This window comes from Glycine soja, chromosome 6 (genome assembly GCF_004193775.1).
Source record: "Glycine soja cultivar W05 chromosome 6, ASM419377v2, whole genome shotgun sequence".
In the NCBI taxonomy this organism is placed as follows: domain Eukaryota; kingdom Viridiplantae; phylum Streptophyta; class Magnoliopsida; order Fabales; family Fabaceae; genus Glycine; species Glycine soja.
The window spans coordinates 11143376-11160390 of record NC_041007.1 but is presented as its reverse complement, the minus strand read 5'-3'; the positions used below and the strand labels follow the sequence as shown (position 1 = coordinate 11160390).

The 17015-nt window shown below is 33.2% G+C and overlaps 2 protein-coding genes and 1 long non-coding RNA gene across 4 annotated transcripts; 1 reads left to right on the top strand and 2 right to left on the bottom strand.

The window, feature by feature from the left end:
• Window positions 1-720: 720 nt before the first annotated feature.
• Window positions 721-1408, bottom strand: LOC114414014. The gene is made up of 2 exons (XR_003667098.1): window positions 1259-1408; window positions 721-1167 (listed from the first exon to the last, which is right to left on the bottom strand). It is a non-coding gene; the product is annotated as an uncharacterized LOC114414014 (long non-coding RNA).
• A 3322-nt stretch (window positions 1409-4730) lies between these two features.
• LOC114415609 (probable LRR receptor-like serine/threonine-protein kinase At3g47570) lies at window positions 4731-7980 on the top strand. Its single transcript, XM_028380386.1, has 2 exons — window positions 4731-7308; window positions 7467-7980. Exons 1-2 carry the CDS (start codon window positions 4731-4733, stop codon window positions 7865-7867), a joined length of 2979 nt encoding a protein of 992 aa, XP_028236187.1. The 3' UTR covers window positions 7868-7980.
• Window positions 7981-10398: 2418 nt separating this feature from the next.
• On the bottom strand, window positions 10399-13834 carry LOC114415608 (growth-regulating factor 7-like). 2 transcript variants are annotated; one of them, XM_028380385.1, is made up of 4 exons: window positions 13038-13834; window positions 12671-12814; window positions 11915-12362; window positions 10399-11568 (listed from the first exon to the last, which is right to left on the bottom strand). In XM_028380385.1, exons 1-4 carry the CDS (start codon window positions 13450-13452, stop codon window positions 10836-10838), a joined length of 1740 nt encoding a protein of 579 aa, XP_028236186.1. In that variant the 5' UTR covers window positions 13453-13834; the 3' UTR covers window positions 10399-10835. The 2 variants fall into 2 exon arrangements, with proteins under 2 accessions (XP_028236186.1, XP_028236185.1); XM_028380384.1 differs by having other exon boundaries at window positions 12671-12817; window positions 13038-13833.
• Window positions 13835-17015: the final 3181 nt, after the last annotated feature.

Here is a 17015-nt window from a genome sequence, read left to right as displayed (position 1 = left end):
ATAGCGTCGTTGAAAAGGCTGATTTGTCTTTTGCTATTAAGATATATAGCCATACAGGCATAGATGGGGATCTTTCTTAAAAAAAAACTGCACTCAATATGACAATATGTTTTGATTAATTCTATCATTTTCACACGATTGGGCTGGTTACTTATGTGTTGAATTTCTTGTAGCTACTATTGAAATTCTTGAAGATCTGCAAACTAGCTCTCTTGGCATGCATAATCCCAAGATGTTGGACAGCACTTAACCAAAAGTTGACCCGTTAACCAGTGATAACATCTCCAACTAGCAAGAACAAATTTTGTCCCGCAACGGTTTTCTGTTCCATAATTGTGCAGTGTGGTTTCATTTTATTTTTCTTCTGAAAAGCAACGGATGTTTATCTAAGAAACTGTTGCTTATTTATATATGAATTCCAATAAATCATCTTTAATGGTGTAATTGATTATGCAAACGAGGTGTTTACATTTTGCTATAAGCACACACAGTATCACTGAATAATTTTAGAGACAAGCGAGAATGAGAAATTTATCCGCTGCAATTCAGGTAGCAAGTACACATGATTCGTCGAAATTACGTGCATGACATATATATTAATATCCTATCTAGTAGTTAATTCTTGACATCCCGCGAATTACTTCTGAAAATTACTTCTGAATTAATGAAATTTTTTTAATAATTTAAGAAAAAATATTTAAGAACTATAACATTTCGCGATTTATTGGTAATCCACTTTGATTCTCTATTAACCAATAATTTTGGACTATTACCATGGTTAAAGTGAATAGACATGAGACACTAACACAGATGTCGGACACGACGTGAACATGGGTGTCGGTGTTGTCGTGTTGGACACAGGACACAAAGTAGGATGTTCCTGCTTCATAGTTTAGTATGACTACGTACTGACACACATACATGTTATAAAAGTAAATTTTATCACTCGCATAAAAAACAACAGAATTAAAGAACGATGCTAACATCTCCAATATTTCAGCAACAGATCGAGCAGTTTTGTTGGTAACCATTTCCCGGCCCCTTGGCGTGGTTAATGATTTCATGGTCTTTTTCGATATCCTCCACCACCAGGATATTTTTTATATATTGACTCACCATCAGCATATCCATATCCTCTACCACCAGGATATTGGAAAAGCTTTCGCCCTGCACAGTACTAATTAATTATAATTAACAATTGAGAAAATAAATAAGGAATAATTAGGATATTGTAAAACTAATTATAACAGCAACGTACCGAGTATAATACTAGGTTGGGAAGCACTTCCCAGCGTGGAGGGCATGAGCAGTAAAAGTATTGCTAAAAGAACAACAAATGACATCAATTTGGAGGCACCGAGTAAGGTCATATTTCCAACAATTCAAAGTAGCAAGCTAATTGCAAGTTCGAGAATATATGGAAGTATATCGCTATATGAATTGGTATTTATAGAGATCGATGAAGATAGTGGAGATTACTAATTAATTAGAAACGTGATCAACCCGTCGCTGACTATTTCTTTCCCTATAGCTCTATTGTCTAACTAATGTTGGATGCATGCATTCCCGCACACCAATTCTTTCTCATATGTTGATCTGTTACATCGAATATAGTTCAGTAGTAATTAACAACTGCATGCTCATTTAATTCGACCGCTTGCATAGAATTGGATCGACAAGAGATAATCGATATTACAGACAAACCAGCAGTCAACACGTGGGAAAAATGTAGAGAGATTAAAATCAATGTTAAACCAAACATTGTTGCATGTGAACTTTAAGTCAAAGCAAACTAATTTTGTATAAATTGCTTTTCGTGAAGCTAGTTAGATCTCGAACTTGTTGGTCTAAAATGGTAGTATAACTAAAAGAGTTGAAAGAGTTGTACGTACTTTTATACATTACACTTCTTAATTAAGTTGAAAAGGTCAATAGAACAAATTGTCAATAAGTTTAAAGTTATTAAGTTAAAAATATTCGACTTTTTTTTATAGTTGGTCTGTTTAGAAAAATGGGACAATATCATTTACAGTAAATTCTCAAATTAAATCTTAAGATTATACGGGTCAAACATTTTAGTCTCTTAAAATTATAAAAATCTGCTATTATCTTTTTATTTTACCAAAATAGTCATTTTATTTTTTATTTCAAAAGATAAAAAAAATGGCATTTGAAAAATTCAAAATTAAAGAAGAATTTAAAAAAGTTAAAACTAAAATATTTGATATATAACAAACTGGAAAATCTAAAACTATACCATATTTTTATTCATTCATCTCTTCAGCAATTTCAAGAGGTTGATTGAAAGAATGAAGATAAAATTTTTGCATTTGATAGGATGCAAGAGTAGGAATAGCAATGGATAGGATCGAGGCATGGATAGGGATTACTCGCAAATCGCTCATTAGAGAAAATAGAAAATATGTGTCTGTTATACCCATGCATATCTATTTAAAAAAGATTCATGAGTTTTTTTATATCCATGGATATCCATGGAGATTCATGAATACTTCAAATTCTTAAAAAATTTAAAAAGATTATTTTCAACATCAAGTAAAACTAGTGAATTAAAAACCAGAAGAAAAAAACATTAATATAATATAATTAAACATGAAATAAGTATTTTTTTTAAGCATAAATTCAAAATACAAATAAAATTACAATATCTCAAAACATGAATTCAGCAAATAAATTAACAATACATTAAATTAGATTTAAAAAGTAGGGTTCTTTGATAAAAGGATATTTTTATAACTTCACGAATCACCAATATTCACTACGAATCCTATTTATTACTCATGCTTGTGGATAACGGATACTCATTTAAGGTATTCATCATTTATTTATAATTTTATTCACGAATAAGAATTTTTTTGTCATCTCTACCAAGAGTCAGCACTCTCTCCATATCTCTCTACTTTCTATTTAATTATTTATCCACAATTTATTTTTCTCTCTCAATTCTTTAAATCTTTGTATGCTTTTGATTTTAGTTTTGGCGTTGGAGAGGATTCAGCTTGACTTTAAATTGGGACACCATTCCTTCCTCCTAAATTTTAGAGGCTATGGGCACCTGTGAAAAAATCATCCGAGTGGTCCCTAGAAGGCCAAATTTCTTTTTACATATATATAGTTAAATTCAATGACATTAAATAGTATAGTTATTATTATTTAATGATTTTAAAGTGCATAACGAAAGAAAAAATTAGAATACAAGAATCATACGAGAGCCGCCTGATAGATGCTGAAAGGGGCTATTTCAGGACTACAAGTAGCATGGATAGCTGTCACTCCAGTTGGAGAGGTCCCTAAGCTAAATTTTCTTTCATAAATATAATTAAATTTAATGACATTAGCTTAATATGATTAGTTGATTTTGAAGTGCATAACGAAAGGAAAAATTAGAATAGGAGAATCATATCATGTCCAAAGGTCTGAGCTGCCTTTATAAATATATATAGAGGCCTATGCCGCCTTATTAATTTTAATTTCAAATTTAATTTAATTTAACAACTACCTCATAAAATTTCTTTACCGATTATCTTAAACTACTTTAAAAAATGTTTGCCTTTTATTGATTTGTATTTTTTTATTTAAAGGAATCAAATTCATGTATTATAAAATCTACATCAATTAATGCACATTACTATATCAACTGAGTTACATTTTTTAATGTGATATGAGTCAAGCACTTTAGTCGATCTCTTAAAATATCAAAATCTTTTGTGGTTCAATGATTTTACAAAAAAAGTCATTTTGTTTTAATTTTTTCAATAAATTAAAATTCAATCAATCAAAAGTTATGCAGCATTTTTTATCATTAATAAAAGAAATTAAAATAATAAAAAATGCCATTCAATAAAAGAAATTAAAATAAATGTCATTCAAAAAAGTCAAAATTTTCTCGGCACTGTGTGGCTTGGAAACGTATGGCCGACAGACACAATAAAAGTCAATGACCCTGTGGCTGTGGCAACACAAATTCAAATTCTCTCAACGCAGCCTCTGGAAATTCAAATTTTCGGCAGGCTACGAATTTCACAATGGAATTGTCAATACGCAACTCAATTCATCACTGCAAAAAGTCAAATGGTTCATTCGCAATTTCATTGCATGCAATATGATATGAGATCACAATATTTGCAATTCATCAGTATGAGACTCTTTTTCTAAAAAATACTATCACTGGACATATTACAGAGAAAAGTCTTTCAAAATATGATCAGGCGCTAACCAAAAAGACTACAAAGATATTCTCTCGAACTTTTGTATTGAGTTTGCTAAGAGAAAAACCCATCTAGTTAGTTGTCTATATCTTAACTAGGGTGACTACATCTTTGCCTCATCCCGCAATTTACCATAACTAGGGTAAAGTACTATTTACATAAGTTTTATCGTAAAATGAACGAGGATTTCAGTTATAAATATGTGCATGCTCATTGAATTACACTTAAACCAACAGTGCCTAATTGCTCCATTGAACTTATTTTGCTCCAGAGTATAATGCCCGTAACAATACGTCACGTCCTTATGAGAGAGTTTTCATAAATTACACAATTATCCCTTTTGCCTCCAACGACCGCTGACTCGAAACGTTGAACCCAAAATGTGGTGTCCATTTAGCATGAACAACGCCCATGCAGTGCAAGTGCACCCGCATTAAACATCTGAACGAGGAGTTCAATTATAAATATCTGCATGCACTGCATTACTTTTACTCACGACTCACCATGATCTACTTTCGACATATTTTGCTCCTATTTTTCCTACTTGATAATTTTCATGACATACTATGCAACCATGACACAGACAGAGATGCCCTTCTTTCTTTCAAATCCCAAGTGAGTGACCCCAAAAATGCTCTGTCTAGGTGGTCTTCAAATTCCAATCACTGCACCTGGTATGGTGTCACATGCTCCAAAGTTGGCAAGAGGGTCAAATCTCTAACTCTACCAGGACTTGGCCTCTCCGGCAAACTACCCCCTCTGCTTTCCAACCTCACTTACCTCCACTCACTTGACCTTTCCAACAACTATTTTCATGGCCAAATACCCCTAGAATTTGGCCATCTCTCCCTTCTCAATGTGATTAAATTACCTTCCAACAATCTCCGTGGTACACTTTCACCAAAGCTGGGTCATCTCCACCGTCTACAAATTTTAGACTTTTCAGTCAATAATCTCACAGGTAAAATTCCTCCATCATTTGGCAATCTCTCTTCTCTTAAGAATCTTTCCTTGGCAAGGAACGGTTTGGGTGGTGAGATTCCAACTCAACTTGGTAAGCTCCAAAACCTTTTATCTCTTCAACTCTCTGAGAACAATTTCTTTGGCGAGTTTCCAACTTCTATCTTCAACATCTCTTCCTTAGTCTTCTTATCCGTGACAAGCAACAATTTATCAGGCAAGTTACCACTAAATTTTGGCCATACCCTTCCAAATTTAAAGGATCTAATTCTGGCAAGCAATAGGTTTGAAGGGGTAATTCCGGATTCCATATCCAATGCCTCACATCTTCAATGCATTGACCTTGCTCACAATAACTTTCACGGCCCCATACCTATATTCAACAACTTGAAAAACCTTACCCACCTGATTCTTGGTAATAATTTTTTCTCTTCCACGACCTCGTTGAATTTTCAGTTCTTCGATTCCCTTGCAAACTCCACCCAGTTGCAAATTCTCATGATCAATGATAACCATTTGGCTGGGGAGCTTCCAAGCTCTTTTGCTAATCTGTCTGGCAATCTTCAACAATTATGCGTTGCTAATAATTTGCTAACTGGTACCCTTCCTGAAGGAATGGAGAAATTTCAAAATCTCATATCCTTGTCTTTTGAAAACAATGCTTTCTTTGGAGAGCTACCATCAGAAATAGGAGCACTACATATTCTACAGCAAATTGCGATATACAACAACAGCTTGTCTGGAGAAATTCCAGACATTTTTGGCAATTTCACAAATCTGTATATCCTTGCAATGGGATATAACCAGTTCTCGGGTAGAATTCACCCAAGTATTGGACAATGCAAGAGATTAATTGAGCTTGACTTGGGAATGAACAGGCTTGGCGGGACCATACCAAGGGAGATTTTTAAGCTTTCTGGTTTAACAACCTTGTATTTAGAAGGGAACTCTCTGCATGGTTCGCTTCCTCATGAGGTCAAAATCCTGACACAACTTGAGACCATGGTTATATCTGGCAACCAATTGTCAGGGAACATTCCTAAGGAAATAGAGAATTGTTCTAGCTTAAAGCGGCTTGTGATGGCAAGCAACAAATTCAATGGTTCAATCCCAACTAATCTTGGGAATTTAGAATCCCTTGAAACTTTGGATTTGTCATCAAACAATCTCACCGGCCCTATTCCTCAAAGTTTAGAAAAACTTGACTACATACAGACATTAAATTTGTCATTCAACCATTTGGAAGGGGAGGTTCCAATGAAAGGTGTTTTTATGAACCTTACAAAGTTTGATCTTCAAGGTAACAACCAACTGTGTAGCCTTAACATGGAAATTGTGCAGAATTTGGGAGTTCTCATGTGTGTTGTTGGCAAAAAGAAAAGAAAGATCTTACTCCCTATCATACTCGCAGTTGTTGGTACTACTGCTTTGTTCATTTCAATGCTCTTAGTGTTTTGGACAATCAACAATAAAAGAAAGGAGAGGAAAACCACTGTGTCGTTGACCCCTCTCAGAGGGTTGCCTCAAAACATATCTTATGCTGATATTCTGATGGCCACAAACAATTTTGCAGCTGAAAACTTGATTGGAAAAGGAGGCTTTGGTTCTGTGTACAAGGGAGTGTTCAGCTTCAGCACTGGTGAAACCGCCACCCTTGCTGTCAAAATCCTAGACCTGCAACAAAGCAAAGCTTCTCAGAGTTTCAATGCTGAATGTGAAGCTTGGAAAAATGTTAGGCATCGGAACCTAGTGAAGGTTATTACTTCTTGCTCCAGCCTTGATTATAAGGGAGAGGAATTCAAGGCCCTTGTTATGCAGTTCATGCTCAATGGTAACTTGGACGTGAATCTATACCCGGAAGATGTTGAGTCAGGATCCTCTCTAACCTTGTTGCAAAGATTGAACATTGCCATTGATGTTGCTTCTGCTATGGACTACTTGCACCATGACTGTGATCCACCAGTAGTCCATTGTGATCTGAAACCTGCCAATGTCCTTCTAGATGAATATATGGTTGCACATGTTGCAGATTTTGGATTGGCAAGGTTTCTCTATCAAAATACATCAGAAATGCAGAGTAGCACTCTAGGACTGAAGGGATCAATCGGCTATATTGCCCCAGGTACACATTAATGTTTTTCTTCTTATTAATACTATATTATTAACCAAGTTTTTGTTTTTCTTTGTTTTGTAGTTTCCTTTTATTTGCTATTTATGCATAACTGACACACACACACTCACTTATATGATGCTCTCTAATATTGGGGTGATATTTTTCAGAATATGGTCTAGGAGGCAAGGCTTCAACTCAGGGAGATGTATACAGTTTTGGGATCCTACTGCTAGAGATGTTCATAGCCAAAAGACCAACTGATGAAATATTCAAAGAAGGATTAAGCCTGAGCAAATTTGTCTCAGCCATGGATGAGAATCAAGTACTGAAGGTTGCTGATCGAAGGCTTATTGATGATTATGCATATTCAACACAAAGGTCGAGCACTGGTGATCATAGCAGTAGCTTTTGCGGCAACACAAATTGGACGCACAAAGCTGAGGAGTGCATAGCTGGTGTGATAAGAGTTGGGTTGTGTTGCACAGTTCATCAACCCAAAGATCGATGGAGCATGAGAGAGGCCTCAACAAAATTGCATGCAATTAAGCACTCTATGTTGTCCTTGTGAAGTTGGCCTCAAACCCAGATGTACATATGTAGTCACCGATATGGCCATAAAAACAAAATTGAGTGGTTACACATATAATTATAACTATTTAATAAATTGCCCTTCTATGATTCTATCTCGTTTTAGAGTGCTTAAATTATACTGTTGTTTTTTACTTTAAAAAATATATTTCCTTCTCTTAAAATTAAATGTTATAATTAAATTATGAACGAATTTGAGATTTCAAAAAGATAAAGTAATGAATCGGAGTTAATACGGACTTGCACGGTTAATAGGGCCCAATTATTGGATCTAATGAAGTAGGTCTTTAGGACCTGATTATTGAATAGAGTAAACTTTCATTTTAGCACCTCGAAAGTCTAATATTTAGATCCTGAAAGTATAATTTGTATGTCATTTTGATCTTACCATTAAAAAACTTTTCATGTTCGTGTCTGTGTGACACCATAATTGTCAACGTGATTTATAGATAAGGTGTACTTATGGATGCATTTTACAGTAGACTGTGTTGCCCCTCTACCTAATTCATTGATATACTTTATTTCATGTATTTATTTTTCTTCACCCTATTTCCTTAACATTTTCCTTTTAAACAGAGCATTAATAAAAATGAACAAATTACACTAATAATACCCATGTTATTTATTGATATTACACACACTCCTATACTTTACAAAATGTCTTCCTGATAGGGGATAAAAATTAAGTATACAAAGTATAATGCTCTATTGGTTCTGTTCGTTCGATTATAATTATCGCATAGCATAAAAGAGAATATCTCAAAATAATTATCATTTTAATTAGGTGGTATTTGATTTGAGTATTTTTTTATTTTTTAAGAAAATAAAAAGTAAAAGTAAAAATATGTTTGTTTAAAATTTAGAAAGTATTTTTTTTCTAAATATACTTTCAAAAATTGGCACAAAAATTAAGGGGATGTATTCGATTAGGAATTTAAAACATTATTTTGGCGTAAAGAAATTTGGTTAATTTTAAAAGATTTTATAAGAATATAATGATTTTTAAGATTTTTTTTAAAATTACCATTAAAATTTTATAGTTTGAATTTTAGTTGATTTATAAAATATAAATTCATAAAATTTAAAAGTACATTCTAGATTTTTAAGACTTAAAGGATTTCGTGATTTTTTTAAAAACATTCAAAATTATTAGTAAAACTTCTTGAATTTTTTTCACTTAACGCTTTAAATAAAACTCATAATCATATACAAAGAACCTTAAACCTATTGCATAACAAATCAATTTTTCCTAATACATCTACAAATACAATAGATCCATTCTCCTTCAATCATTAATTATGTTAATTGTGTTTGTGAGTAGCATGCATACTTGTAATCATTCCCACAATAACGATCCTACCAATCAAAAAACATGTTCAACAATTATTTCAAATCTCATTTCTATATTTATCCACTTATACATGAGTCAACTTCTCACATTCATTAAAATTATATATTTTTCATGTTTAGATATATTCACATTGATTTAAATGTATAACCATGTAATCAAGATGTTTTAATCATAAATTCAAAGAATTGAAAAGATCTTTCATATCACACGTTTAAGGACATATTGCCCATTGATCAAAAAATTAATAAAAATTATGAATGTTTACTTCTTTCAACAAAGAGACAATGAATTATATATGATGAAAAAAAGAAAAATATGTCAATTGGTAAGAAAAGAAATACTCATGAAATCTTAAGGATTTATGTGAGATTGTTTGATGTGTATTATGTGCTAAATGGTTTCCTAAATTCATTAAAATTCATTATGAGAGAGAATTCACCGAAATTATTGAATACCAGAAGACATCTTTTTAGTTATAGAGAATCTGAATTAATATCCACGAACTTTATTTAATTCCTTAAAAAGCATAACAATTTTGATTGAATACCACAATACTTATTTTTATTATTTTAAAATTTTGATTGAATATTTCAAAACTTTTTTTCAAAAAAAAAAATCTTTTATACACTCCCCTAAAACAACAAATCAATATTTTTAGTATTTTTAAAAAAGTAAAAATGCAATAACACCTTAAAATATTTTCTTCTCAACATATGTTTTCTAAATCTTGAAAATAAAAATTATTTGTGCAACCTTAGTTGTTCATTATAACATTAATTATATTTTTCACTTATATTCTTATAATATTAATAATAAATAACTAAATCTACAAATGAATTAATAATAACATAAGATTAATTTTATACAATTATTATTCTCAATTGATCTATTTATTAATTTTTTCTGTATAAAATAACTTAGGAGGAATTTCTAAAGATATAAAAAGAAAAAGGATATTAAAAGAAATTTGACAATTTCTAAAGATGTTCGTGTAATTTAATACCTAAGGATGTTAGCCCATGATGGACCACTTTAGATGTTCATCTTCCTTGGACATTACGGTACTTTAAACATTTTTCATGTATAACATTTTCAATAGTATTATTTTCATTATAGCTAGCGATATAAGATGTGGATACACATGGAAGAGCAAAACAAAATGAGTAGAAAAATGTTAAAAGTGCTTGATATTTTGGGGAGAGAGAACGCTAAAGAGGCACTACATGGTTGACATAGTCAAAGTTAGATCTATGTCTTTTCCGACAACTTGGGGCATGAGCCCAGGACCCCACAACAACAAACTAACCCCATGGCATTCATTCAGTACACTCGGTGGTAGAGATAAGTAACATCATGACGTTTCCATGAAGCTAGAATTTAAAGCTGCAAAGCAATGAGTCTTCATCACATAAACAGAAAACACAGGTTGTTTTTGTCCACTTCACCAGAGGTTTTTTAGTTTATAACAAACGTCCTGAACAATAGGCCATAGGATAGCACAGGTAGCTAAATATGCAAAAGATTACACAATAATAATACTATTATCCCATTTGAAATGAAATGAACTAAAGCAGAAAATGCTAGTAATTAATTTACATTAATTTGATTGAAACCTTAGCAAGGCCATCTCAGAATTGGCCCTTGATGATGCAACCCTTGGGCTGCTATTGTTACTGCTATCAGACAATGAAACAAGCGTTTTCTGCAACACCCCAGATGGAGATTCAGCATGTGTAGTGGTGGCTGGCGAGGGTGTGTTGGAGGTTGCTTCATTGGTGGTGGTGGTGGCAGTGACTGTGCTTGACCTTAGAACTTCAGCTAGTGGACCCCCAAGTGATGAAGCCACCCAAGGTGCTGGGTTTTGCCAATTGGAGAGAGAAATTTTAGTACCAGTGTGCGTTTTTCCATTAGGCTCCATTAGGCCCAAACCCATGTTAACATTACCCACATCTTCATTCACAGCAGCACCCCCCATTGATAGATCAAGAGAAGAAAGGGATAATTTACCAATTGATGCAGCAGAGTTCTTGTTGGTGGTGTTGGTGTTGGCATTGCTTTCAGCGTTAGACCAAGCATCAATAAAACCCCTTGGTTTCTCCGGTTGGAGATTTTCCATGGGAACAACAAGAGGGTTCAGGAACAAAGGATGGCGTCTATTCTGTTGTTCTAGTCCAGAGTTATATAGTGCTAATGAATTCAGATACTGAGACTCGGTGGTGTTACAGGAACTAACACTGGTCATTCCATCTTTATTGTGCATCAGAGACTGCCATTGTGAGTCAGAAGCACCCAGGGAAATAGGATCTCCATTCAGCATCCACTCTAAACCCCTTTCACATTCAATTCAACTCACCAAATCAGTAACAGAGTAGTCAAGTTAACATAACAACACCCAAAAATAGAAAAGAGTCTCCTTTGCGACTCCAATGAGGAATTAAAAAAAAAGTAGACACAAAGGAAGAAGACTTTTAGCGTTCACAATTTTCAAATGAATTTAATGAAAAACGAATTAAAACAAAATGTGTGTAAGGCCTTGGAAAATTATCTTCATATAGGAAATTTTTTTGCTTTGACTAACAAAACAAAAGATCCGAGAAGGGAAAACATGGCATGGAAGAAGAAAAATCAGAACACAAACCGAAACAAAGGCATAGCAAATCCAAACTTGAAACTCACCTGGGTTCCTTATTAGCAGAAACAGAAGCCACGGAGTCAAAACTAGCAGCTTTTAGACCAAAGTTATCAAGGGAGAGGGAAGAATCAAGGTATGGCTGAGTGGTAGTAGACCCAAGAAAATGGGGAGAAGATCCATTTTTTCTGGATGTGGGGTTGGAAATAGCCGCAGTAACGTCAGGTGTAGCAAAAGGATTATTATTACACTCATGGCGAGCCTTTTTGATTTGATGGTTGTTATTGTTGACGCTAGTGGGAGTGGTGGTGCTGTTGGTGTTAACTTCCACAGGCTTTCTTGAACGGGGACGGCCTCTATGCATATGGCGCTCACAGTACTTGTGGTTAGGAGCCACATCTCTTGAACATCTCCATTTTTTACCATCTGTTCTTCTACACCTACCTGGCTCAGGGTCAGTGCTATTTGCCAACCTCAGATTGAAACCACCATCCACTGTGAACATAAAAATTAAATTTAAAAAAAAAGAATGCAAAAAGTTCAAGAAACAGTGAAAGAAAGCCCCAAAAGGGCCACAGTGATTTGAACAATAAAAGGTAAAGTCTTTGAGACAAATACAAACAATGGTCGAGTAAGAGATGCAGGCAAAGACACAGCAACAAAGACACAACCTTTTGATGAGGGAATGGACTCAAAAGGCAGAAAAGGCACGGGAACATGTTGTTGTCTTGTGTTTGTGCATGAATTATGCTAAAGAAAAATTAGTAATTAACACGCACGAGAAAGAAAGCAAAGGGTCATACTGCAGGAAGAGCGAGAAGAGGGTGTGAGGAGATCATGTGGAACAGGAACAGAAGCCATCATGTACTTGTATATCATAGCTTGTCTTTCAAGCTCCCTCCATTGTGCACTTGTGAAAGGAAACCCCAACGAAGCCGCCATCACACCTGCTGTAACACAACACAAGTATGTTCAGAGTCTTAGACAGAACATAACACAACTCTCTCTCTCTCTCTCTCTCTCCCCACCTTTACTTTCTTTTCTTTTCTTTCTAGTACTAAAAAAGATGCAAACTTTGGGGTGTATTAGTGGGAAAGATGGAAGCAAAGCAGAATTAATAACAAGCTTAGCTCAGCATTGAGGGGGGACGAAGTAATTAAAAATACCAACCTGAAGGGGGTTTGAAGTTGAAGGTTGTGGTAGTGGAGGTGGGAGAAGAAGTATAAGAAGAAATGTCAAAAGGCTGCAAAGTTCTTACAGGTGCAGGAGGAGCAGCACCACAGCCAGCATCAATAGCAGGACCAAGAACAGAAGAAGCACCACTAACAAGGTTTATATGATTAGTAAAAGACATGTAAGTCGTGGGACCATCGCCATCACCATTATTATCAAAGGGTGATGACAATGGACGGTGGTGATGATTATGATGCGCCATCATCATCATCCTATTATGGAATAATGCTTCAGGGCTCTGTTGCACCTTCACATCCAACCCAAGAACGCTACTACTAGAACTGTTGTTGTTGTTGTTGTTGTTGCTGCTGCTGATGTTCCTTCTTTTTCCAACGCCAAATAATTCACCCATAACTCATACTAAAAGTAAATTAAATTAAACCACACCCACTTTGCTGAAATGGAAAAAAGAATCAGAAACCAAACTTTTCAGGTAAGGGGAGGAAAGTGCTGTTTATGGCAATGTCTATCCATCTAACAGTAATAGTGAAGATAGATAATAATAAAAGATGGTATCCCTCTAGTGCCAGGTGTTGTAATGGAGAAAGGGTGGGGTTGATGTGGGGATTTATGATTGAGTTATGGGTTGCCGCCATTCTCAGCCTTTGCTTTGCTTCCATGCTTCCAACATTCGCACCACACGCTTGCAGACAAATTAGTAAGAAAAAAATTAAAAGTGACCCGTTTTTGTTTCTTTCTTTTTCACCCTTCTCTCTCTTCATTATTGTGGTATCTATCCCTTTCTGCATGTATGGCTAAACCCCGGTGGAGATACTCTTATCTTACATTGAGTTTATTGGGAAGGAAGAACAGAAAAGATAACAGAACGTACACGCAGACAAACTTTGGGCACTACACTCCCTGTAACGGCCACCGTTTTCGTTATTTTTTTTTTAAGTTACAGCATACGTACACCAGTCATTCCCTCTACTTACGTGCCATCACATTGGCACAAGTAAAATACCTTTTTTCCTCTGTGCATATTAGCACATCAATTATATAAATAGAAAGAAAATGAATTGATATAACAGATTTAAATTTAAGTAGAGTTTTATCTTATTTTATTGCTTTTTTTCCTTTCTTTCTCTTTAAACGAACTGATAGTAGGAATATAAATGTTAGAAAAAGTGTTCTTAATCGTATAATTAAGATTCATTTTTCTCATGTATTTTCATCTTTTGACTGTCTTTTAAAAAATAATCTCTTTTAGATTCTCTATTTATTATTGACACGGTTAGTTAAAATAAAAGAATTGAAATATCAGACTTGACATATTTTTTAAATAAAAATAAAAATAAAAATTTATTTTATTTTTTAGAAATTTAAAGTGAACAATTTCCATCCCATATATATTATTATTATTATTATTATTATTATTATTATTATTATTATTATTAACCTTGCTACGTGAGCATTCTCCGACATTCTTGCTACAAATGTCATTCTCCCTCCTTTGCCCTAATAAACATTTTCGTATAGCTAGGTGAATTGGTGAAGTCTATGTCTAATGTACGTTTGACTTCCTAATTCATTATTTTGTTCTTGAATACTTGCTAGCATGGTGACAGGGGACAGCCACATGGGTTATCATGGACTGTATATATTTATATTGGTACAACAATCGTGTATAAAAAGTTATATATTAAACCTAGTTAAAGAAAAATTAAAAAAAAAGGAAGAAAATGAGTGTGGAATTATGGATAATGATAAACGAGTAGAAAAAGATAAAATGAAAAAATATTATTATAAAAAATATCTATGAATTAATTTGTTGTATGCCTAAATGATCTCTAACTATATAAAATATTGTTTTGGTGTGCATAAGTGTATTGAATATGGTAAACGGTATGCTATAGAATCGATCAATTGGTTTGAGAATGTTAGTAAATTAGAGTGTGTCTGGATGAAAAATGATGAAATTAATTTTAGATGGAAATGATTTTGTAAAAGTAATTATAGTTAAGATTAATTTTGAAGTTATATGATTTATATTTAAATGTTTTTATTATAAAAATAAGTTATAAATAAAATTTAATATAATTTTTTTATTCAATACAAAATTAATCCAAATTTATTTTAACTCGTATTCAATTATAGAGTCTTTATTAACACATAACCATTCACATAAATTAAATATTATCTAAATTCAATTTTAAACTTGAGATTAATTTTTCAACGTGAAACTAAATAAGCAATTGGTCAAAATTTTACTTTGGTAAGGCATCATAAAATTTCCCAATTCTAATTTAAAAAAATATCACCAATAACTTCTAAGAAACGTTATCTACATTTGTCCCATTTTAGTTATAATCCCGTGCATGTCACGGGTGTAAATACTAGTTAACATTCTAAATGATCGTGTTATATTATTGCTGAGCATGAGATCAATGCGCGCCATTATTATTAGTAGTTAGTAGTACTTAGGTAACAATAAGTGTTTCGAATTTAAATCCAAACAGATAATTTGGTCGTTAAACATAATTTAATTACCAATTATATGTATGTATTAGGGTGTTCATAAATTGGATTTTTGGAGATTCGATCCATATCCAATTCAAATCCAATTAAATGAATTGAATTTAAAATTCGTATTTTTGTTAATTGAATAAAAGTGATTTGGATTTGTTTTAAACAGGTTTAAAATAGTTTTAAAATCGATCTAGTTTGAAATCATTTTGATTTTAAATTAAAAATAAGTTTTTAACCTATTTCGGCTAGGATTACTTTTAGTTGATTTTGATCATGCTTGTTTTTTGTCAACTTTGGTCAGAGTTATTTTTAACCAAGGTCAATTTTTTTTTTTTTTGTCTTGGTTGGCTAGGGTTTTCTAGTCAATGTCATCTGGTGATATTTTTGACAAATATTAGTTACGCTATGTTCAACCAATGTCAAGTAATGTTATTTTTTTGTTAACATGAGCTAGGTATTTTTTTAACCGACGTCAGTTGAGATTATTTTTCAATCGATGTTTGGTAGGATTTTTTTTCGATTGACGTCGGCTAATACTATTTTTCAACCGATATCGACTAGGATTTTTTTACCAATGTTGGCTAGGGGATATTTGTTTTTGTTGGTGCTGACTAGGGTTTTTGGCCTAACATTGGTTGATGTTACTTTTTTGCTGATGTCAACTAGGGTCTTTATTGTCGATTTCGGTCAAGACTATTTTTTGTCTGATGTCGACTAGGTTTTATACGACCAACATTAGTTGGTGATACTTTTTGACCAACATCGACTAATCATGTTTTTTTGCCTACATCGGCCATGCCTATTTTTGGCTAATATCGGCAATGATTTTTTTCGTTTAATGTCAGTCAATGGTGTTTTTTGGGCGACATCGAGTGAAACTATTTTCACCCAATATCATCAACCAATATCTAACTAAAATGCTCGCTAATCCTCCTGAAAATCCTCTTCTATTTTTGTTTAATCTTTTTGAGCAATAATGGAGGAAAAAAAATACAATCATGCACTTGTAATAATAACCAAAATAAAATACAATCATGCACTGCCAAACTTGTAATGCCATTCCGACCACTGACCGTCTACCTGTGCAATATGTTTCTTGCAGTACGCGTTTGATCCGGCATGTGTAAACTTTAGAGTATTTTTAATTTTATATAACTGGTTTTTGTTAAAATGCAGTTTAAACTGAAGTATTTCATGTTTTAAAAAAATTATTTCAAAAGTAAATTTGATAAATAAAATAAAATAAAGTAACACAAAAGTTTTTTTTTTATAATTTTAAACATGCATGCGTACTTTTTAAAATATAATCACATTAGTTGAAAATAACTAAACAAGATTTCTTTCAGACAAAATTACAGATAATTTAGTTTAGCGTGTTGGACTTCACTCAAATAAATATTGTTCCAAACATGAACTTCAAACACTGCTCTTTAAGATGAATAATTG